This window comes from Pelmatolapia mariae, linkage group LG12 (assembly GCF_036321145.2).
Source record: "Pelmatolapia mariae isolate MD_Pm_ZW linkage group LG12, Pm_UMD_F_2, whole genome shotgun sequence".
In the NCBI taxonomy this organism is placed as follows: domain Eukaryota; kingdom Metazoa; phylum Chordata; class Actinopteri; order Cichliformes; family Cichlidae; genus Pelmatolapia; species Pelmatolapia mariae.
The window spans coordinates 19,438,653-19,462,974 of NC_086237.1; the positions used below are offsets into that span (position 1 = coordinate 19,438,653).

Genomic DNA, 24,322 nt, shown 5'->3' on the forward strand with positions numbered 1-24,322 from the left:
ACGTTTGTGAGCATGTCTAGAGTCCCTGCTGATCTGCAAACATGTGAAATTTACGAGTCCCCTGTTTTGATCTTCACCGGTAAACAGCTGTGCAATTAAAGCACTTTGAAATTGGGAAATTCTTTTTGATACACTCTGTATATTAACAGTGAATCTTAGCCTTTTTAAACCAACGCTAATGTTATCTCATTTAAGCTAAAACAAAAATCTCACAATAGCATACTTTCATAACTTTCAGTCTGAAGCTGTTTTTTTGTGGCTAATTTGGTACCAGGAATCATGAAATTTTGGTATTGGTAGGGATCGTTGGCGTTGTGACATTACTACTTTAGGGAAATAATACTTTTAAGTTCAGTTTTTGTTGCTCAGATAATGTTGGAGCTTGTTTTTCTAGCATTACGTAGTGGGGGACTCACATCATGATGTAAGCTTTCTGCCAAAAACTTAAAGCTGAACTTTGAGAAGCAACTTGAAATAGGTATAGGTAGTCTCATTTTCTTCAGCTGATAATCATCCTTCTTTTTATGACTTTATTATTTCCTCTGACCTGAAAACATTATGCTTTGGTCCCTTTTAGGATATTGCTTTACACGAATTAATTCATATTTTTATTATATTTCTCAGCATGACTAAAGACCTGTCTTTAAGTTGAATCAATTGTATTTATTTTTAAGAATCTTGATTTTATAACTGTAATGAAGCCTTTGTGATGATTTTTTTTTTTCCATTTTCTCTGATCATTGCACGTTTTCACCTTGGAGTGAATTTGCTGGTGTATCGACTCCTGGAAAGATTGTGGTATTGTGTTAACAGACATCCGAATGCTCTACACCAGCAAACTGGCCACACTTCTCCATTTAAAGACGTGGTCACACTTCCTGATAATCAGTTCATCAAGTGCATTTGATTAGTGGCACCTGGCTCCTACTTACCCTCTTAATTGGGGTGGCTGTGGCTCAGGAGGTAGAGCAGGTCCTCTTCTAATTGGAAGGTTGGTAGGTTCGATCCCTAGCTGCTCCAGTCTACATGCCAGAGTGTCCTTGGGCAAGATACTGAATGCCGAGTTGTGCCCAATGGATTCAGAGTATAAATGTATACGAATAGATAGGAGCGGGTAGTGTTCACTTTACATTAAAAACAAGCAGTATTTATACTGCTTGTGTGAATGTGTATGTAAATATGTGGTGTGTTGGATAAAGCACTTTGAGTGGTCAAGCAGAATACGAAATCATTATATAAGAACCAGTCCATTTATTTCTTATGGGTGTACTTAGTTTTTCACCGACCTCGATAGTGTCCTATGAAAACTTTCTTTTTCATGTGACTGCGTATAAATGTTAAGTGATGATTAAAAATGCTCTCAAGTATGATTTGTTACCCAGACCTTCCAAACAACACTGTGCATATCTGTACAAGTAGATCACAGCCTCTCACTCAACTGTGTAGCCACAGAGAGCAGTTTGTTTATGGTGGGAGAGGAGACTTTTCACTCATCTGTAGGTTTTGGTGACTGTTTGTCCAAAAAGTCACTAGATGTGTCACTAGGTACGTAAAGGCACCTTTTGTAAAATCTCACCACTAGATGTGAGCAGATTGCAGTCAGCTGAATTCTGTTTTCTCACCCCTCCCAATTCAAAATACAAAATACATCTGTACTAAGTGTAGACTGTCAGTCTGCTGTTTACGTGTCCACGTCTATTTACTTCGGGGGAAGCTATAAAACTTTGTGAATGGTGTTCGATACAAGTTGATGAGTCAGTAAAGTTCATGGCTGTTCAATGACAGTAATGCTGAGGTGAGTTGTTGAAGATATCCTGAGCTTTTTTATCGGCAACTGTTGAGCTGTCAGCTGCTATTAGCCTTTGTTAGCTGCTGTTAGCTTGACACTGTTGGGCTCGGACAGTTAGCAAAGAGGAGGAAGAGAATGACATGATATTCCAGGTGTCAGTCGCGTTGTCTATTTCTGTTTTCACTTCTTTGGTGAAGGGAACCTCTTCTCAGATGTTAAAACATCGATATGATCCTTCATATCGTAGAGTCTGATAATGCAGACCCGAATTAAAATGAATGTTCTCTTCTCCTCTGTCTTTGGCGTACTACGCATGTGGCCAGTCTCTAGCCACATACATAAAATGCAGTGAGGTGTAATGACAGTGTCCATCTTAGTCACTGTATTTTCAGATGGTGGGGCAACATGGCGGCTTTCACAAACTGGTGTCTGCTCCTGTGTATTTCTAAGATACATAGGAGTATTTCTAATTACACACTAATAATTGTATATTTATAAATACAATTTTATTTTTTCTGTTAAATAAACTAAAAAAAAACTGACTGTACCTTTGAAAAAAATTTGATTAAACTAAATGTATTATTTAAGCCGAGCTCAATATTTTCTGTGGAGCTCTTTGATGCACCTTTTTGGATATACAGAATTTTTTTCTGTATATCCAAACATACACCATTATAAAGTTCACCTCTAATTCACTCCCACAGTTCCACAACATACAATATGCATTAAGATAATGAGACAAATGTTCTTTTGTAATCTTTTTCTTTTTTTTTCTTTTTGTAATTTGCATTCCCTACTATGTTGCTTTTAATTGTTGTGAACATTCTTTGAAGTTCAAAGCAAAGTGATAGACCTGTTTGTGGGATTACCTGGGTTTTTTTTTAATGCTGTATACAGTAGCTCCTTTGAGAGCCGTCTGTAAATCCCCCCCCCCCCCCTCCCCCCTTTTCTTTTGAATGCTTGGGCGCTATCTACCAGCATCTAAAGAGGATGTAGAAACAAACATTTGGTAGCAGGAAAGCAAAGGCCCAGAAAGAACACACAGATATTTAAACCAGCTGAACTCGAGCATCTGAGGGGGGCCAAGCATTCAGATGAAGCAAATAATCATCAAGCACAATGTATGCAAATTTTATTCATCCTGTGATTAAAAAAAATTGACAGTTATATCTTCTTCAGAGAAGGAGAAAGGAAATAGTGTCAATCCCTGTTGATGTGAGCTTGTGTAATGAGAACAAATACTGTATGAGTTGTGCTTCAGGAGATTAACTGGCTAAGAAGAAAGGAGCACTACCTGAATAAGCAATATTATCTGTCTGTTGTTTTTAGGCCACAGATGATTCAAGAAAATGAATACTGTACCTCTCATACAGCTTTGCAAGTACAAATGCATTGTTTTTGCTGGGAAGAAATATGCTCCATTATAAATAGACACAACTACTGAATTGTATGCCTTTGGTTGTAAAAGTAGGTTATGGTGCTTAGTCAGCCTCTTTATGTGTGGGTTTAAGGATGTGTGTGTGTGTGTATGTGTGTGTGTACAAAGCCATACCTGTATGCTTATTTATGCAACTGTATAGCCAATGCATGCAAATGTATTTCTCCTTGAATTCTTACTGCATGCTGTTGTTTGTTTGTGTAGTCGTTTCTCTCAACACTATCATCCTTTTCTTTATGTCAGACAGAAGACTTTTTGCAGATGTCATGAGGGTAAATGTGGAACAACACTCTATGCAGACAGCTCTGTTATAAGCCAACTCCACTCCACAACACACCCTAATGCCCTCTATCAGCCAGCCACCTGAGACGGTCTGAGAACTAGCTACATTCAGCCCAAGAGCTGTGTAAGATGGCACAAGGACATGGGTGCATGTGTTTGCCCCTGGCAGTGTGAATAGAATAGCTTCATCATTGCCCCCTAATGTTCAATCACATTCCTTTCTCTCCCTCCCTTTCTCCATGCCTCTGTCCATTTCTCCCTCTCTCCTTCCTTTCTTCCTTTTACCATCACTGTATGCTCACAGTTCTGCATTTTGCGTGGAGGACTCCTTGTATGTGCACGTGCATTTGTGTGTCTGTGTGCACGGAGGCGGGAGGGTGGCGGCTGTATTGTCAGACACATCACAGCACCAGATGTCCAATTTGCACTTCAGCCTAGTCTGAATGGAGGGACAGATAGAGAGAGGGAGAACGAGGATGTTGGTGTGATGGCCTCCAAGCAAAAGAAAGAGATGGGAACCAAATTTTGGTTGAGCACAAGAGCAGCAAATTATTTTTTATGTATAAAAAAATCATTCCGAATTTCTGCCATATAATCATGGTATTATGTAGAGAGATTTGCAGATGGTATGTGAGAGAAGTTCCACCAGTCCACTTTGTTCGGAGACCACTGGTCATATTTCTCTGCATATAAGTGAGGGGGGGAAATACGTGCCTGGGCTGTGGTTCCAAAATCAAGAAATGCTACATAAGGTTAGATAGCGCCCTGATTTTTAGATCTAGTAAAATAAATGAAATACTTATAGTACGCTATATAGCAGACTTATAGTAGAAGGTTATTCCTCAGATCCATAAATTGAAAACCTTTAAATGTACTCAAGGAGCATCTGTTTATTAATAATGTGAACTATGTTTTGTAAGGGAAGCTAGGTTATTCTGTACAGATAGGACTGGAGAAACCCACCTGAAAACCCCACACACTACTGCTATAGTGACATTTCCCATTTTTGGCTCTCAGTGTTATCATTATGGCATATTACAGCTTAATAAAGAGTGGGCTATCTGTGCAATGTTATTCAATGCAGCAGGGTCACCTCAGCCTGTGTAGGTGTCAGTTGTAGTCTAATTCCAGTGATTTGGTGATGAATCTCTCTGATAGGAGACAAGCATAGGGTCTGGCCCAGATGGAGCTCTATTAAGCTGTTAATAAATGAGGATTCTTCTCTGCTCTGTCTGCATCTGTCGAATGGAAGGCAGTCACAAATTTGTAAACACACACACACAGTCAGAATATTATAATGAAGTAAAGCTAGCCAGATGGCTGAATTAGAGAGCTGTCTCTCTCTCCCTCTCCCCCTCTCTCGCTCTCTCTCTTTCTCATTTTCTCACTGTCTCTTTATCTCTCTCTCTCTTGTCTCATACAATATCTACAGTCCCTCTGTTATCTTTTTTTTTTCTCCTCCTGTCTCACTCTGTTTCCACATTATGGATATTGGTTGTCATATTGGCGACTTGCTAGCCAAGGTTTCGGGCACTGGTGCTAGTACAAGTGAAGGGTATAAAATGTGTGGTACAAAAGTCTGAGACCAAATGTGAAGATATTTTTAAATGGCATTAATTATTTATAATTAGAAATCATGATATGAGCTGTGATCTGAAATTAAAATTCAATCTTTGAAAAATGTCTTAGTATTTAATTACATAATGCGCTTGAGATAGGCCTGTGTGCAAAACCCATGTTTTCCAGTATGATTGCTTTTTCTGGTGTCAGGAAAGCTCGCTGTCCCTGTATATTTTCCCTTGTGCTGAGCTCAGGTGTGTGTGAATGCCTCTTTTGTTTTTTTTCTTTGTTTTCTTTTTGGCCTTCAGATACGTCTTGAAAACCTGCAAGGTTTGTTTTGGGTTATTATCCTGCATCATTATAAATCCCGCTGCGCAAATATTCAATAAGAAGGTATAACAGGTTTCTAACAAAAACCTGTAGTCAGCCAAAAGAAAATCTTTGGTGATTATAATTGTACCTAGTCTTAATCCAATGAAATTGTTCAGTGGGTGGGTTAATATCTGGATTAATTTAATCTTCCACAGTGTATCAATTGCACTGTACATACTGTCTTGGGCCTGTGAACTTGTAACTTTGGCTACCATAATAATATTAAAGAAACAAATACAGTGTGGTTGTGTTCAGCACTGACATCCTAACACTAGCAAATTAACCTGCTGTTTTAAATCATGTTGACTATTGAACTGTTATTTGCAAACTTTTATATAGTGTAAAAGTTTGCAAATAAGTGTAAAAGTGTAAAATAGTGTAAAAGTGTTTTTGCCTCTAAATTTTAACGAGACAATTTCTGTGACACAGTGTGACATAATAATGTTAAAAAAAAAGGAAGGAGACAAAAATTGTGGAGGTGTTTAAAGAACAGAGCTTGAATATTACTCATACAATAAAACTGAAACGATGAATCTGTGCTCAACAATGTGGAATTTTTTCCCCCACTTCTCCTTTATATATGTTTTAGCCTGCTTGAAGTGTTTGGCCTTTGATTTTACTGCTTGTCCTTTGAGAGTAATGGTAGATGCCCCTTATTTTAAAGTACTTTTGCTGATGAAAGTTATAATTAAATTGCTGTACCTTTAATAACTGGCCGTCAGTCTAGAGTGTAGCCTGCCTCTTTCTCAGTGTCAGTCCTCCCAGAAAATAGCATTATTCCCAAATTGTTGAGCTATGCTCTGCTGGAGTTACTGTATACCCAGTCATGTTGCTGACCTGTTGCCAGTTAAAGAAGTTACCTGTGAGATATTGCATCTTTGTTTTTTAGCACTACCCAACCTTTGTAATCAAATTCTTTGACAGTGTTTTTGAAAATACACTGAGAAACATCAGTGTACTACTCTTTTAGTTTTACTCTAGTCTTCAAAGAGTATCTAAAGAAAAAAACAATCATATACGTGACTTATTTTGAGAAGTAGGGAAGTAGTGGTGTAATAAGAAATATTATTTACTATTAACTGGATTCACAAGCTATTCAATCAGATGTTTTATTTTACATTTTTGTTCTGTTAAACAAACTTTGAAGCATTTTTTCCCATTTTGAACAAGAAATGGATTATGTTCTTTGCTTTTAGAGGTTCTTTGAGTTACCCATAAAAAGTCATTGAGCAGTCATTAAGTGTTGCATCCAGCCAATGATAGAAACCCTGGAGACAGGCTTCCATACTGTACTTAAAGCACCAGGAGGCCCCATAACAGTTGTGGACCATTTTGTTGGGAAGCTAATGGGATCTCTCTAAAGAGGAACTATAAATGACAGCTGTCTGCCCTGAGCCACCGACTGCCATCACGTATCCATTCCCAAAACACTTTAAAACTGCTGCTGCAGCTTTTGCGAGAGCACGAAGGAGGAAGCAGACACATCCATACAAAAAAAAAATGGTTGCAAGGAGTGGGTGAGGTGGATTTGAGTTGATGAAAGAAAAGGGAATTGGGCAGGGGGTGGGGGTGGGGGTGGAAGGGCTGTTGGGGAAAAGACAGGAGAGCTGGTAGTTACAGCAAAGACATCTGTCGCTGCTGCCGACACCCACCGAGGCATACAATACCTTAGTTTGAATTAGCCCTCTGCCGGCTTCTCAGTTAACACCTGAGGAGGTCATTATGATGCCATTAGGATGAGCAGTGCAGGGAGGGCAGAGAGTGAGTGAGAGAGAGGGATATCCACGCTAAGTGTAAACAGTCTGTCTGTCTGTGTCTGAGAACTTTCTCTTCCCCTGGAGAGCCCTCTCTCCTCTGACAGAAGAATGACAGAGACCTCATGGGAATTACAGCATTCTCCCTCTCTGTCTCTCTCTCCCTCTGTCTCTCTTTCTTTGTTTCCCACGCGGACTGACAGATCACAAATTCACAGCAATAGGGCCTATTTTAATACATTTTCTGTTGGTACATGAGGCTGACTTAAAATAAACAACCTTTCTATTGCCTCACGCTCACTCTCATTTTCACAGTATCTCTCTTTCTGAGTATGCTTTGCTGTTGTTGCCGCTGTTGTTGTGCTGCATTGTTCAGGGGGATTTTCTTCTTTTTTTTTCTCCCCCCTTTTTCTTCCTTTCCTCTATTCTCTGGAGAAGAAGGAATGCTTTTCTGGGTGCAGTCAGTGATACGGCACGGAGCAGCTCTTTCAGTTTCATTATATAAACAGCTTTGATGCCTCTTCTTGCTCTCTGGTTTCTATGGCTAAGTGGCTTTGGGAGAGGGCTCTGGACTAGAGAGACAAGAGGTGTGTGTGCTTCTGCTTTGGTTTCCTGTGTATGTGTGTATACAGTATGCGTCTCTGTCTTTACTATGTCATCGCACGTGCCTTCTTCCACCTAAATATAGTTTTGCAGATGAAGAGGTGTGGCCTCAGTGGCCTCAGTAAGTGTTAAAAATGTTTCTAATTACATTGTTTTAACTTCCTGAAACTGGCTCTCAAACTTAAACTCTGGATTATTTAAAAGTTGAGACTAAAAAACAGCTGAAAATATGTTATAATTAATGCATGCAAACAAATTGTATTTCATGATTTTGTCTGTGGGCTAATTTTAGATTATGACATTCTTTTGCTTCCTTGTTCTAACCCCAGTTTTTGTTCCCTTTGCACTGAGCATCAAAACCATTTCCTGCTTAATCACTGTCATCCTCTCGCTCCGATCCTTCTTTTCTCTTAATATTTGCTTTGCTTTCCCTTATTCCTGTTCCTCATCTTTATTGCCTCTTAATCTGTCCTCCTCTTCCTGTCTTGGTTCTCTTACTCCCAATATTTGTTATTTTGTGTTTCTGGGAAGACTGAGCTGCTTATTGCCCCAGGTGCGGTCAGCCAAACCAGGCATGACTGTTGCAATCAGTGGGAGAACACACACACACACACACACACACTTAATGTGGGAGGTCTTCTTCTCTGTCTGTAGTGAGGAGTTTAAGAGTATATCTACTTGCAGCCACGATGGTCTTCATTAAGACCTTGGCGTGGTGTTTGTTTGTGAGTGATGAAGAGACTGTTATGGGGATGACCAGGGGTTTGCGAGGAGCTGATGTCACTGCCCACCCACTTAAGGGCCTCTTATCAAGGCCATGCACTCACTGTTCTCTCTCTCTCCCACATCCCCTCTTCAATTACCCCTTCTCCTCTCAGCTGTTCACCGCTGTGGGAGCTGGCACGAGACTATGTGTCCTAGGGATTTCTTCACATCCCTCCCTTCATGTCTTCTTTCTTTCCTCCTGCTGAGCTTCCTTCTAAGTCCCTTCCTTCCTCTCTGATCCCCCTCTTCATGGTTCATCACCACAATGCTTCCTCTACACAAACCACAGACACAGAGGCGACCTCGTATTCCAAAGATTGTCCCAGGATCTGCGTATATATATCACAGGCATGTGGAAAGTTTGTTTTATTAGTATAATTTATCATCATTTACATTCTGTCTGAGTTTGTTTCTCTGAAGGCTGAAAAAAAAACCCCAGTAAAGGGTGCAGATACAAATGTTTTGCAAACTGTCACTCGTGTGTGTCCCTGAAGATAACATCATGCAGTGTGGGACTTTGACCTCAACCTTTTACAATAATCTAAACTAATGTAATTTGAACCTGCGCTGACATTTAAAATAATGCTGTGCCTGTGTCTTGTTAGCCTGATAATACAAGCGAATTGCAGATAAAAAGATCATGGTAGCATTTGTGGCAGTGAAACCTATTGATTTCACTCCTATAAACATGCTTCTGTGTTTCTCCATTTCATTCCCTTGCTTCCCCTCTCTTTGTGTGTCTTAATATTACTTGCCAAATCAGTTCCTCGTGCTTGTCTTATCGTCTGATGCTGACAATGTAGACACTCAGAGTTGCATCCTGCAGGCATTTTCATTAAAGCACTAATACACATTGGTAATTAGGTGACAAAGAGGCCTCTCTTATTGTACTGATCAGCTGCTGAGACGTAGTCCTCGGAGGCCGGCACAGAAGTAGGTTGCCTGTGTATGTGCGTGTTTTCAGTGTGTATCCAGTCTGTGCCGTTGTTACTAAGGAATTCGGATGTTGTGTGGTGGCACTGTCCCTCTTTAGCTCTTATTGGATCTTGACATTATAAACTAAAGAGAATTGATACGATGACCCAACAGTCCATTGAATATTATTTTCCTATTTATAATCTACATTATCTTTTATGAGTGGAAACATATTCATGCAGTGAAACTCTTGCATTTCCCCCCACACACATTTTTTCTCCTTTCCCTATTCCCCATCACTCTCTCTTCTTATTTTATATCAGATGTTTCTTGAGCCACCTGAGGCACAGAACAAATAACATGCTGCAAATGAAATTTCCTGTGAAGCTTATTGATGTCATTAAACACTAGCATACTGAGGCCCAGAATCATTTTAGTCTTCATCAGACCAGCTGACATTTTAGTGAATTAGCTGTGAGGTTCTGTGGGGGTGAGGGGGGCTTGTTTTAGCTCCTCTACCACCACCCTCCCATAGGGTCAAATGGTAGAATCAATGATTTCATTTGGTCTGTCTGCTGGCCTTTGATTGGCTGGCATAAGGCCAATATGTGTCTGATTCATAATGTAATTCTTGTGTTTTGCTCTTTAAGGAGTATCCTATGTTAGCACTGAGTTTATTTTGGGTATAACGTTACAGTTTTGTGATTATCATTAAATTCATGTTTGATGCAAAAGCTGCTCTTCGTATTATTTATTTATTTATGAGTTCGTAATTTGCATTTGACCTTGCTGTTCCAAAGACCTATTAAGTAAGTTTGGTACATGCAATTTTAGAGATATGCATAATTTCATTGTTCCATGGTTGACATAAAACAATGAAATGTGGTCTAAAGAATTAAAGAATATTTATTTATTTGTTTATTTTTGTGCCAAAAGTTGCAAAAGCTGAACACCTCATGTCCCTTAAATGTTGCGTTACTGTTGTTTGTTTGTTTGCTTTTCTTCTCATTTTTCTGTACTGATTCAGAACATTTTTGCACTTGGCATTGTAGCACTGAGCAGTGATCCTTTCCCTTCTCTAAATAAGTAATTTCATTACTACACACAGGAAGTTTGCTGGGTTCTGCAAAACACTGGCAGCTTGTGAAGGCCAATTTGTATGATTTGACATTGTTTGGATTTATAAATGGATATATTTTTTTAACTTGTTAACCAAACATTTCATTTAGTAAAAAATGCGATGACCAATCCCTGTTCCGCTTGTTGTGTGCATGTCTGCTTTCTGGTATTTTTTAAGTCTCAGCACAGGTTTTCTCCTTTCCACACATTAATGTCATTTGGGCATCATCCCGCTCTGTGCGGCGAGACATAACAGTGTCTGGTTGTTGCTTGTTTGTGTTTGGGGGTCGATGGGTTCAGCAACTCGAGCTCGGGCGCGCTGCGTAGCTGTGGCACCACGGCTGGCCTTTGGTTTCCTGATTTAGTAAGACTAACACTTCTAAAACAAACCAATGTGAGCCTCCATAGCAGCAGCTCTCTCTGTGGTCCATCAACCAAACACAATTGTTGTGACATGTACAGGACAGAGAGTTTGTCATAGCATGCGTTGAGACATCATAACAGCGTCAATAGCTCTACTACATCTTACTGCTAGTGGTGGCGTGCCTTGCCATCTATTATCACTGTTAACTCCTCTGTCTCTCTCTCACACCTGATCAAAAATTGAAATCTGTTCCGAGTGCTTCTCTGTGTTCTCAGCTGAGCAGGACAGGGGGAGAAGAAGAAAAAAAATAAGGAAAATGGAAAAGAACGTTGTTAATGTCACTGAACCATGAAAGGCTTGGCCCGGGGTTGGAATGACTCGGTATATAAGGTTCTTTAGTGCTGTGGCTGCGGGGATAAACATAACTTACATCAGCCCTTCGCTTGTACAGGAGATTTCCTCTCCTGGCACTTACAACCTCAACACTCTCACTACACTGTGATTCGCACACACGTACACACACTACACATAGTACAATCCAGACCCTTTCAAGTTGCTCGTGCTCACACACACACACACACACACATACACACACGTACACACACACACACACACACACACACACACACACAGACCAGAGGGCAAACGAGGGCTGTGAATAGTATTTTTTATTCTGTTTGTAAGCTTGACAGTGGGTGCTATTACTTGCTCACACATGCACACAGTTTAGTTGACTTTTGTGGGATGGATTTGTATCAACAGCAATATAAAATTATTAATTGCTTTAAGACTGTATTATCAGTGTAATGTCTCACTGTGTGTTTTCTGTGTCTTTTTTTTCCCTCTGCAGATCATCACTCAGTATGTTTATGAGCTGTTGGAGAAAAAGTGCAACATGACTAAAGAAATCCTGCCAGTAAGTACCCATACTGAAAAGAGGCATTTTCTTCTTTGATTTATGCCATTGAAGATTAAAGGGAGTATTAAATATTAAAATTGACGTAAATGCTTAGGCTTCAGAGTGTGATTATGATATTGAGTGTTCTGTTTAAAAAACTAAAGAAAAGGGGATTGTGAGGAGTCAGCTCTCCCAATTCATTCTTTGTCTTTCTTTTTCTATCTCACTCAGTTTCTCTCTTACTCCCTGTCTTTCTTACCCTCCTCCTCTGCCCACATCCTTTGTGCAAAAGTGTCTCCTCAACAAATTAACTGTATTGTGACGTTTCATTTCAAAGGCACAGAGGCGCAGCATGCTGATGCTTAATCTGTTTTGCATTCAATTGCGCTGAAGGGGACTTTCTCTTCTGCCATCGTGGAGTTATTCTTTGCCCAGCTCATCCAGGCTCAGAGCGCACACTTAATTCCTTTTATTTGTTGTTGGAAGCATGTTTGTCTCTTTTTCCCCCCCCTTTACCTCGCCATTCCTGCTCTTTTTTCTGTGTATAAAAGTAGTGATCATTTTTCAGTGCGCGTTTATGGGGATGTTAGGCAGCGCCAGTGTTTAGAAACATGCCAAAGTTAGCTCCAGCACTAACAGTGTCCATAAATCACCTAGCCAGAGTCAGCGCCTTTCATTAGCCCCCATACACTTTTACTGGTTTATCTGCCTGGCCTATTTATCTCATTATTCCCCTGGAAAATTGCTCTGTTATGCTTTTCTGCTGCCCACCCGCCCACACGTATACGGCGTGTGTGTGTGTTGGTGGTGGGTCCGTCCACCTGCATGGCATTGAACTTGTGACCGCAGATTTTAAGAAGATTAACCGCAGCCAAGTATAGGGAGAAGGAATGAGGGCGCACAAGAGAATAAAGGGTAAGATTTTCTCCCCCACTTGGCTCCCTTTGTCTGTTTGGATTAAGTTCTTGCAGCTGCCACCCATGGCTTTTATGGACAGTGTTTGTCTCCTTAGCGGTTATTCTAGGCATACTTGGGAAGGATGCAAAGAAGCACTGGATGTGGAGCACAACGACACACACTTTCTCTCTCTCTCTGTTTTACTCTCTGTTATAAGGACTGTTAGCTGAGTGGTTAATGTATCGATGCATGTGAGCTTTTTTAGAGTACACACAAGAGAACTCATGCACTTTACATATGGAAAATATCATTTTTTTTCAGGTGTTTTTTTCATCTAAAGCAATAGAATTCAGAGATGTACATATAAAATCACAACAAGATTATTTTAAAGCATTGTATTTGAAATGAATTACATTTCGCTGACACGTGGTAACCCGTATTTTTCTGGACGTTCAGGTGAATGCCACAGAAGATGAACCCACCGGTTTTATCTACCTCAGCCCAGATGCCTTATCCAACCCATCTAAGCTGCTGGTGCTGATCCAGGGCAGTGGTGTGGTGCGGGCTGGTCAGTGGGCCCGTAGGCTAATCATCAACCAGGACTTGAACTCAGGGACACAGATCCCCTTCATTGAAAGAGCCATGCAGGTAGAGGTCACAACAAAGAATTTCAAGCTATTTTATTATCTGTTGAACTAATGTTCTGGTCTTTGATCTGTTTCTTTTTTCTTTTTTCCCCCTTTTTTTTTTTGCAAAACTGGGAGTCAGCTTTGGTTTGGTGGTTTTTGTAGGACTTTTTGGTGTGATGGGTGCAGCACACAGTTTATTTGAAACACAGGCCTGAATGTTTGGGGCTGTTGAGCAGTTGTGGCAAAGTTAGACGCAGTGTGGAATCATATTTTAGATATTATGTACTTCACTCGGTGTTCGAATGGGATTGCAGGCATACTTTTTGGTTTATTAGTTTAGACTCTTGATTTACTGTATCGACTCACTTCGGTTTAACTTCATTGTACAGCTTACGCAAGCGTAGGGAAAGAAAACAAAACTTCGCCCTGGGGTCATAAGAGAAATTATGATGCTGAACACTTTGAACATTTCACATTTCATATGATCACAGAGGCAAATAATGAGCAGGCATACAGTCACAGGTGCAAACTCCTACCATCAAATGATATCACGCACTGAATTTTGGCTTCATTTGTATTGTTAATAAACTGAAGGACTTTCTTCACTTTTCCTTTTCACAGAATTCTTGTGTAGCGTTCATGTGTTCATGGATGACTGAGATGCGAGAGGGAACAATGTAGAGTTTCTAGCCTTTTAGTTTTACAGGTGCACATAAAAACTGGAGGTTACGCCAAGTGTTTGCTTGTAGGGGGTCATCTGATTGTTGGGGTTTTCACTATTATTGTGGGGTTTTTGCCTTACAATTTAAAGTGCCTGAGGTGACTGTTGTGATTTAGTGCTATACAAATAAAATGGAATTAAATTGAATTTCTAGGAACCTAATGGTGGATGCTGGGGGGACTGGTTGAAACAGCAGACAGCGATGCAAGGGAACAGCAGCACTTATGAGAGGGAGAGATGGTAAAAATCAGCAGCTTAAACAGACTGCCAAATTGGGAATGCGTGTTTGATATATAATGTGAAAAGAGTGAGGCATGTTATTGTGTGCATGCCTAAACCAGCTCACAGGCTGCTTCACAAATGTATGTGTCAGCAACCAAAAGGTACCTCTTTCTGTCTAATTATTTTCACGCGCTTCTCTATCCTCACTACCACTTCATGTATAATGACCTACTCTTCCAGATGACACAGACTAGATTCTTCCTCCCGCGTTCCTTCGTTTTGCCCATCTGATTAACATAAAAACTCTGCTGTGTAAATCCCTCTCCTATTGTGTACAACAACTGGAGAAGTTAGAGTAGCGCATGTGTGTCCATGTGCGCTAACGGATGAATCAGGTACCCCTAGACTGTCTAATACAGTTACCCCGGCTGGTGTTACAGTTGGAGAAGGCAGGGTTGTGCTGTGGAGAGCCAAAGTGACAGCTTCAATATAGAGAACATGGTGTGTGTGGTGCGAGTGTTGCCCATTCATCATAGTAAACAAGAAATCGTGTTCTTGCACCCTGACAAATCATCATCCAGACATTTACTGCACAAGGGCCTTGTACTGTGAGTGCACTGGAGAAAAAGCCACACACATTTACAGTCAATTCATGCTGCTGGCATCCATTATGGACATGTTTGTACTATATTATGTTATACCACACAGTGTCTCTCGATGTCTTATGTACTGGAGTTACAGCTACTGTACCATCTTAAAAAAAGACTCACTTTATGGTGATTTTGGTGTCAACTTTACAAATTTGATAAGATTTGTCTTTTCCCTTTTTGGTCTTACAGTATGTACTGTATGATTTTATTTTAGATTTTACTTTATATTTATTGTAAGAGTTTTGCATGAAAGCGCGTACTGAGGAGAGAGGAAAAATTAAAAAGGGATATGAATTTAATTTTTTTTTTTGTGTGCCTCCAGCACAGAAGGAGAAACTCAGTAGCTACCCTACACTACCAGCCAACGTTATAAAAAGGCACCCACATTTATTTAATAATACGTAGTGGTATCAATATTTCTTTGAGCATACACAGGCCATATTATATCAGGTATTTGACATGTAATTGTATGATGTTATTACTCCCCTTTTATGCGCTTCCCCTTAAACATTTTATCTGGCTAGCTCACATACCTGTGCAAACTACTAATTCATCATAATGACAGATGAATCCCATCTTACTCTTTAAAGATACAGCCTTTCCCCAGTAAACCAGCACAAAGACAAACACTCACAGTGGCATGACATGAGTAATACATTATTTTAAATTTATCTTCTGTGTCAGTATTTATAATGAATGCCTAATTGGTCGGCCAAGTGGACTTCTTAATCCAAACATGTGGGAAGAGAGGTACAGCAAAAATTGTGATGACTAGGTGAGATCTGAAACCTGACAAGTAGCCCCTATCCCTCCCTGGGCAAAAGAGATGACTGTTTGTGAAGTTGTTGCTACATGTGTTTATGCTGGATTGCAGTCCAAATCTTTCCTCACTACATCTGCTTCTATGTTATTTGTCAGCAGTTCAATCTGTGGCTATCGAATGTTGCTCTCTCTACCTACGATATGTTCTGCTGCTAAACACAATGCTCCTGACTTGTCAGAAGTCATTTAGGAAAATTAAGTAATTGTGTTGATTGACTGATTGATTTTGACAAAACAATCAAAGAAAATAGTGTATATATCCACTTAATTAAAGTCATTCAATTGAAAATGAGCTGTGTGAAAGTAACCAACCCATCATCAGGAGTGCAGACCTAAAAAAATAGGTGTCTGGACTTAAACTGTTCATTAGAACAGGCTTATTCTGTGTGACTGTGTGAAAGCAACACACATGCCATTATTTTATTTATAACTTTGTTAAGTGTGGTTTTGGGTCAGAATGTCACATTTTCTCAGTATAATTTTTAATTATGTTTAGATTAGGGTCCGTTTTGTGGGAACAATCTGTTGTCTCGAGTGTAGCTCATGTGATGCTACTCATGGGAAACTGATTGGAAATTCAAAGCCTGCAGCAAAGGGTCAACTAGAGTGCATTCAAGGAAATCTGGGGGAGCTTGTGGCTTGGCAAAACACAGAGGCACTACTCACACACACATACAGATAAAACTGTTAATTCACAGCGCTGTTGTAATGTGTGTGGATGTAGTGCGAGCACACTCTGGAATTCTTAGCCATGTTCCTCGGAAGCTCGAGTCAGCTTTTCCTCTCTTCCGATGGGATCACCTCTGCCAATCAGGCGATTGTAGGAAAAATTGCTGATTGGGCTAGTTAATCAGCCCCTTCACGCAACACACACGCATACACACATGCACACAAAATCACATTGTTGGGTGAATCTCAGGGCAGTCTGTCTCTTACACCGCAATTTACTTCCCATCACCTGTCTCTTTCTCCCATATTCATCCCATGTCTTTTTCACGCTGCTATATGATGGTGACACATTAATAACCTGGCAAAAACATACATTAAATACAAGTCACATAGACACATGCACACAGAGAAAACACACATACATAGACGCAAACACATCACACTTGGATGCAGGGTATACTCGCAACTATTTGGCACAGTGCACATTAATGCTGGGTTGAGGGAAAATTTTTGTGCCATCTGTGTAGGCCTCATGCATGTTGTCTTTATGTGCATGTGTGCACATCTAAGTGATGCTATTCCCAAAGTGTAGAAGTAAAATGACAGGTGAGAGGAGAAGGAGAAAAGGTTGCTCCAGCAACAAACACAAAGTGGTGGAAGAGGTGGAAAAGAGGAATCTGAGAAAAAGCCTAGTTGATGGGGTGTGGGGTGCAGAAAGGGAAACAGGTTATGATTGGTTGGAAGAGGGCAGGAGTGGAAAGAAGGAGAGGAGTGTGGAAAGGATTGATGCAGAAAGAGAGAAATAAGAGGAGGACGAGGGAGTGACTGCAAATGGGTTGGGACTGGCAGAGGAGAGATGGGAGTATAGAGAGAGAGTAGGCAGAAGGCAGGCATCTGACAGCTCCACTACGGGGAGAGGGCCTCTTAATGACAGCTTATTCCTTCATGATTTCAATTCCTGACAGTCGACAGGTCTGCTTGTTGCATCATGGCAGCTGTATCATTACCTTCTGGCCCTGTCAATGCTCTGCATCCTGAGACTGAGATGGTGAAGGTGGAGGGTGCGTGCCATGGGGTTTGGAGGGGATGCGGAGGTGGGAAAGAGAGTTTAGACTGTGAGGTTACAGTCGGAATATTTGAGGAAGGAGGGATATTGAATATTGAAAGGTGGGATCATAAGTTATATGGTAGGTGTTGGAGTTAGGAGTAGGACTTTCAACTAGTTTGCATCCATATAAAAGAATGTACATGAATGCTGTTTTGAGGTTGTAGCTGTTTGGTATTGTACGGTCAAGATGCAGCAAAGTTTATCCTTTTATTTTACATCACTTCCTAACTTTTTTCTCCCTCATCCTTTTTATTCAGCTGCCTTTTTTTGCATTTTGCATTTTGCCGGTGATACTAGTTGCTACCAGTAGAGAATTTTTCTTCCAAAAATTTCTGTATTCTGCTGCGGTCCTGTAAAACCTAATTTCCTTTTCAGTATTTCTGAATGCTAGTAACTTTTGTCAGCCACCGAGTTTCAATTTATGTTTTTGTCAGACTGTCAGAAGTCTTCAGCATGAGAAAATAGTTTATGAATTTAAACTCCTTCTCATTGCTTTTTAGATCATTTACATATGAATTAATACATTTACAATACCAAGTCTCTCAACCCTCCAGTTTGTTAGCTGCGTATACATGTGCGCACACAGCTCCACACGAACCACGAGCGTTATGCAAGGTCTTCACGAACGACTCAATTTAATTTGAAAGTTGCTCATACAAAACAGATCTATAGCCGCTGTCGCCCCCCCTTCCTTGTCTCCATCTCACTCTTGCTCGCTCACTAACTCTCTTGATAGTGAGTCAGGCTCAACACTGGAGATTCTCTGGAAAGAAAGAGGGGGTGTGGTGTTTTCGAAAGTGTGTCAAAAGCCTAGGGGTTTGTATCTGCCCAGAATTTCAATGGGAGGCTGAAAGGGGGCAGCGAGGCAGACACACTCAAACACAGGAATCCTCTTCTAATTTCTGTCATGACCCCCCCTCTCTTTTTTTCTTTTTTTTTGCTGGATGATGTCTTCTTCAGAATTGGCTGCGCACTCTCACACTCTATCATCTGTCTGGCTTGTGTCATGGCCTCATGTGTTAAGAGGATATCTCTCTGTCTCTTGTCTCTGCAGTCACCATTCTTCTTCCTCCTCTCTCATTAGTTCTTCTAATTCCCCCTAAGCTGTGAGTTAACTTGTTTGTGTGTGTGTAGCTCAGTGATAACATTGTATGTATAGTGTGTGCACAGTCTATCTTGGGGCATCAAGTGGTTACAGAGGCCAGACAGGTATCTATCCAGCTAGCCAGCCTTAGCCAGAGGACAGTTTGTGTGTGTGTGAGGTCAAAAGATGCTCCGCCTTGCTATGGCCTTGTAATAGTTGCCCTGCAAGCAACACACACACACACACACACACACACACACACACACACACACACACACACACACACACACACACACACACCTCCAGGTGGGAAGGTCCCAGCGCATCCCGCAGCTCAGATCAATGCACTTGACACCTTCAAAGGCGGGTGTGGGGCCTGGACTTGCTCTGGGGTTAAACCTCTTTTAAATAGCCTCCCGCGGGAAGGCAGCTGTCAATAACCCACCATAATTACCGGGGCCTGGCCCGCCAAGGGCTCGGCTGCACGGGCCAAATTAAAAATTGATCAGAGGGAGAGAAAACATTATTTTGTGGTGGTATTCCCTGTCCTAACAGCACTGCTGCTGCCGTATGTGAAATTTCATCAATTGACGTCCAAGCTAGATATCTAGAGACCTATTTATCTATCTATCTGCTCCCCCTTTCGTCCAGATGAACAATGGAGCGGTGTCCCTGTTGTAAAAAAAAAAAATTATTTGCATATTAAGTGCCTTGCAGTGTGCATGTATGTGTGTGTGAATTGCATGCGAGTGTGTGTTTGTGCACGGTGGATGAGCATGCAGCTGATTGTTATGTGCTCCAGGTAATCGTACATCATCCTGTATCTGTGTAGTGTGTGCACACCTTGTAGCAGTATATTGATTGTGGTCTCATTGAGTTTCTCTTGGCGGGGAGCCTATATTTGTTAGTCAGAGAATGATACAAAGAAGATATGTTCATCCTCAGGCTTCCTCTAGGAAAACACACCCACCGTTGTTTCACAAGACACTGATGAATGAGAATGACAGTTTACAGTGGGTTTAAGGTCATTTATAAACATGCACCACAGGTAAAAGATCATATCAATGTTTTGTTCGAATCATTAGCGTAGGACATGCTCTTTGGGTTGTATTAAGATGTGAGAAACCCTTCTTAAAATAAATTTTCATGTGGGAGTTACTATTTTCTATAACTGGCATTGGTAATTTGCACCCAAAGTAAATCTGCTAAATAGCTAATTCACACACGTGTGTGACGTTATGACATTTAACTTTTGGGCTAAGAGCAAGAATTCAAGGAACAACTGTAAATGTTTTGGACTTAATAAGTGTTGATTGGCCTCTATAAACACAGGAAGTGTTAATTTGAACACTTTCAGCGTTAAAGTAAATTAACTGTGGTAATTTTACTGTGCAGAGATCACTTATTTTGTATTTAGTACCTCAGGATTTGCACACACAGCACATGCAAATTGTATTAGAGGATTTCTCGTCTAAGCATAATCCAATTTGAATAGTGTGACTTTAAACCTAGCACTTTAGATCAGTCATTGTGAGAGCTGCAAAACCCCCCCGTGCCATAAAAGCCGGGGCAGGGATCTGTCAGGATTGTGTCCACTTTCTGTTGCTTTCGTTTAAATTAAAAGAAATGTCATTATTCCACAATAAGTTGAACTCAAAGAAATGCTGCTAATAGATATGATGAAATTCTTAGCTTTAAGGCATGTGTTGTGTTGCAATGTTGTCTTTTGCAAACAGAGCAATTTCAGCAGAAACTGAATATGTACAGATGTTAGATATAGACCGAAGAAATCCATAACTTGGATGACATGAGAGCGTTATTCATAAAGGCACTCTCATGTTGCCGAGGTTCTCTTATGGTATGAGCTTAGAAAGAAAAAGAAAGAAATGCGAAAGAAATTGGTTATCAAATTGTAAACATTATTTGTAGGTATTCATTAAGTTATGTTTGATAGTTGACAATTTTTTTTCTCTTGAAATTAAATTATATTATCAAAAAGGCTTTGTCTCAGTGTGTACGTGCATGATTGAGTGTGTTTATGTCTGTGTGCGCGTGAGGTGGGTAGTAGGTCATTTGCAGCTTCAGGCTGTGTATGTGTGTCCCAGTGGGAAGGTCTTGTTTAGTCTCTCTTCCAGAGGCCCCCAGGCAGTGTGTGGTGGATACCTCTTCACTCTCTCACAGGGAACACTCTTCTACTGCCAGTGCAAACATATTCGCGTACTCTGGAAATCACAAACGCACCGAAAAATTCTCCACATTCACAGCTGGAACGTAGCACCTTTTTAAAATCCATATGTGGTTGTATCAATTAATATTGCATGTACTCATCCATGTACACAAACATACATTTAAAGGCTGTTTCACCCTCTTGTTTATTTTACATTAGGTTTGCAGAGGTTAAACGTGCTCAGCTGTGTACTTTAAAGGCAGAAATCGAGCTTTGAGAGGAGCCAGTGTTGTGCTCATAGCTCTCACTACGCCGCACACACTTACACAACACTCAAACAGTCATATAAACACATATTCAGACTGAGATTCAGGCTCACTGAGAATCTCTCGGAATCAAAGCTGAAACTTGCTCTAAGCTCACAAGTGCCTGTGTCATACTCCTCGACAGTCGGCACCATATTTTGATCAATGAAGGCAAACTTAGTGTTTAAGTAGGGGTTTCCAGGGTTCGGTGGGGTACTTGAGGGCTAGAGGCAAAGTCTTTTTGTTTCTAGTTATTGCTGACTCTGTGGTTAGAAATAAAGTAGATGCTGCAGGAGGGCTTTTGTAGATTGTTGCAAGTGGTGAGAAATATCTTTTGTTGAGTTGCTTTTTTAAAATGTATTTTTCTACGTTTACTTTTTTTTGTCACATTTTGTCTTTTGATAATCTTAGACTAGAGAGACAGAAAAGAGAGCATGCAGAAAATGGTTCAGCTAGTTGCGAACTGGTACATGCACCACTTAATTATCTGCTATCCCTTTAGTTGAACGTTACAATAAACACAGAGTGTTGTGCATTATATCTACCAGTTTTCCCCCCAATTTTTTTTTACACGAATATTTATGTAAGAGTGTGGTTTTATCTTTGCTTAGCTGTGTGTGTGTTAATGTCGTGCAGCTGCCTGCATTTGCCTGATGCTGGACTGAGACTGATATATTCCTACATGTGAAATGTGCATTTCAATACATCAGATCATGGCAGTAATGGTGTCTGAGTGATTCAAGAGATATGTGCTAAAGAAGAAAGACAGGCAATGACGAGATACGGCAACAGCGATCAGATTTGTCTGCAGCTCTTTTGCCTTCTGCAGCTCAGTGGGTTAGTGGAGGACAGAAGTTTTTGCCACATCTCTGGTCCTCATACTTAGTGAATCAACATGTATCATGGCATTAAAATGTACAAAATACATGCATAAGGAATCACGTGTTTGTAGTTATCCGTATCACTTTTGGAATTAGTCAGAGACACATTTGATCTGGTTTGAAAATGCAGTGCATTTTCATTCATAAAAGCGCTACAGACAGAGAGCAATACAGACACGCAAGCATCACCAGCAGACTGCTCACATTGTAGCTTACTTTTCAAAATGCGTTGTCAGCTTGCTCAAGGATAAGAAACGAGCTAGATGGGATATTTACTGTCACTTTCTATATAACCATTATGCAAGAAACTGACATGTGTGGCAGTCTGTTTTTTGAAAAGCAAAGATAAGTCAAATTTCACTATAAATACTGAAGTGGCGTGTCAAAGTCAGGTGAGATGATCTAGGTACTTCAGATTTAATCGGGTTTTCAATATGAGAGTCTTGTTAATGTCAGGTATGAGGCACTCATCTCTGTATGAAAGTTCCTCTTTGGCTTTCTGTTGTGTAATGCTACAAAATGGTGAGATCATGATCTGAATTTGAGCGCACAACAACACGCAGCACATGTTTCAGTTTGTTAGAATTTGTTCCTTGCTTTACGGTGGAACTTGTCAACATTTTCATCTGAATTGGCACCAACTTGTGTGTTTGGTCTGGCTCCCTCCCCTTTATCTAGTATTATGGTCCTTGTAGTAGGTGTTATTATCCCACCGTATGTTGACAGCCTATCTCTTAACCCTCTTAGGAGCACACTATGCTACGCTTGGCTGACTTGTTTGCACTAATGTCAAGTTTTAGCGGTTAGCAGGCGGTTACCATATGCTACTGTGCTGCTGTCGCCCCCGATGTCAGTCAAACGAATGTCAACCTAAGCTCACAACACAGTACACAACAGCATGCACTCAGAAACACAGTGACAGAGTACACACACACACACACACACACAAACACACACACACACACACACACACACACACACACACACACACACACACACACACACACACAAAGTCATACACACATATACCCATACTGTAGGCAAGTCAAATGCAGACATTGAAAAAGGAATAAAAGACCACATCCTGTTGGGATGCTATGAGAGGACAGTGTAGCTTGTTTCCAGGAAAACCCTGGTGTCTTGCTCTTTATCAACTGACTGAAGGAAACAAAAGCATCTGCAGTGATCCTTACTTGTAAACACAGATTCATATTACACACAAGTAAGCATTAGATACACTCTTGGTTTAAAGTCTAAAAATGTATCATTTTGTTAGAGAGAGTTGTTTGGACTAATCTGAAATCCTCTAATGTGTGCACTATGTGATATGTAGTGCCAACTCTGTTTTTAGCAGCACAAGTCTGCATCTTTTAGGCACAGTTTTTGTAGCCAGTGATTGATATACAGGATTGTGCAAAAGTCTTGAGCCAACCCTCATTTTTAAAAAAAATCTGCTTTATATGCTTTCAAGCAGCCAGACTTTCTTATTTTTTTTAAAGAGGCTTGAGCAATAGTTCTCCAGATTTTGGTCTGTCAGAGTTTTTCTATGGACATTTTGGCATTCTGGGATTTTTTTGTTTTTGTTTTTGTGTGTTTGTGTGTTTGTGTATGTGATTTTACCAATTAGCACTGAGCTATGACTCCAGAGATGAACCAGTGTTGCATCTACAGAAAACAGACAAATTAGCAAAGATCCCATTTTAAATTTTGTCTTGACCCTTTATTGCTGGCAGTCTGTTGCAAAAATGAATTTTTCCCTGATTTAGTTGAATCTAAAAAATGCTGCCAAAAATAACACAGCTTGACTTTTACACCAACAAGATGATTCCAGATACCTATTAGCTGAAAGCTTGGCTTATCATGGTATGGTGTGTAGTGTGTCCATAAAACAATTAAGGAAAATTGACAAGTGGATTAAAGAAGAAGTGACAAGCATCCAAAAATCCAAATTGTTTATGGTATATAGGATATGTGGAGAGGAGGGAGGTCCAACAGTGAGTGTCTATAATCATCTTTAAAACATGGTGCAGGCTCTGTCATGGTTTGGGACGCATTTCACCCAGTGGTGTTGGGGATCTTGTCAAACTAGATGGAATTTTGAATACAGACTCTACAATAAGATTTTGATCCAGAATTAAATCCTTCTGGAAAGTGTCTGATTGGCAGGTTCATTTTTCAGCAATAAAACGATCCCAGACACACTGCAGTAACATGCGATAAAAGCATATCTGGATAGAAAAACACACACTGGAGCATTCTCAGTCATAAATTGCCTGAACATTAATGAACCAGTATGGGATCCAAAGAA

The 24,322-nt window shown here is 40.4% G+C and overlaps 1 protein-coding gene across 1 annotated transcript in view; it reads left to right on the plus strand.

Annotated features, from left to right (window-relative positions):
• arb2a (ARB2 cotranscriptional regulator A) overlaps positions 1–24,322 on the plus strand; it is a 162,819-nt gene that overhangs the window by 6,837 nt on the left and 131,660 nt on the right. Inside the window, exons 5-6 of the mRNA XM_063490580.1 lie at positions 11,812–11,877; positions 13,213–13,404. Of these exons, the coding sequence (XP_063346650.1) occupies positions 11,812–11,877; positions 13,213–13,404 (258 nt within the window). The remainder of the gene's footprint in view (positions 1–11,811; positions 11,878–13,212; positions 13,405–24,322) is intronic.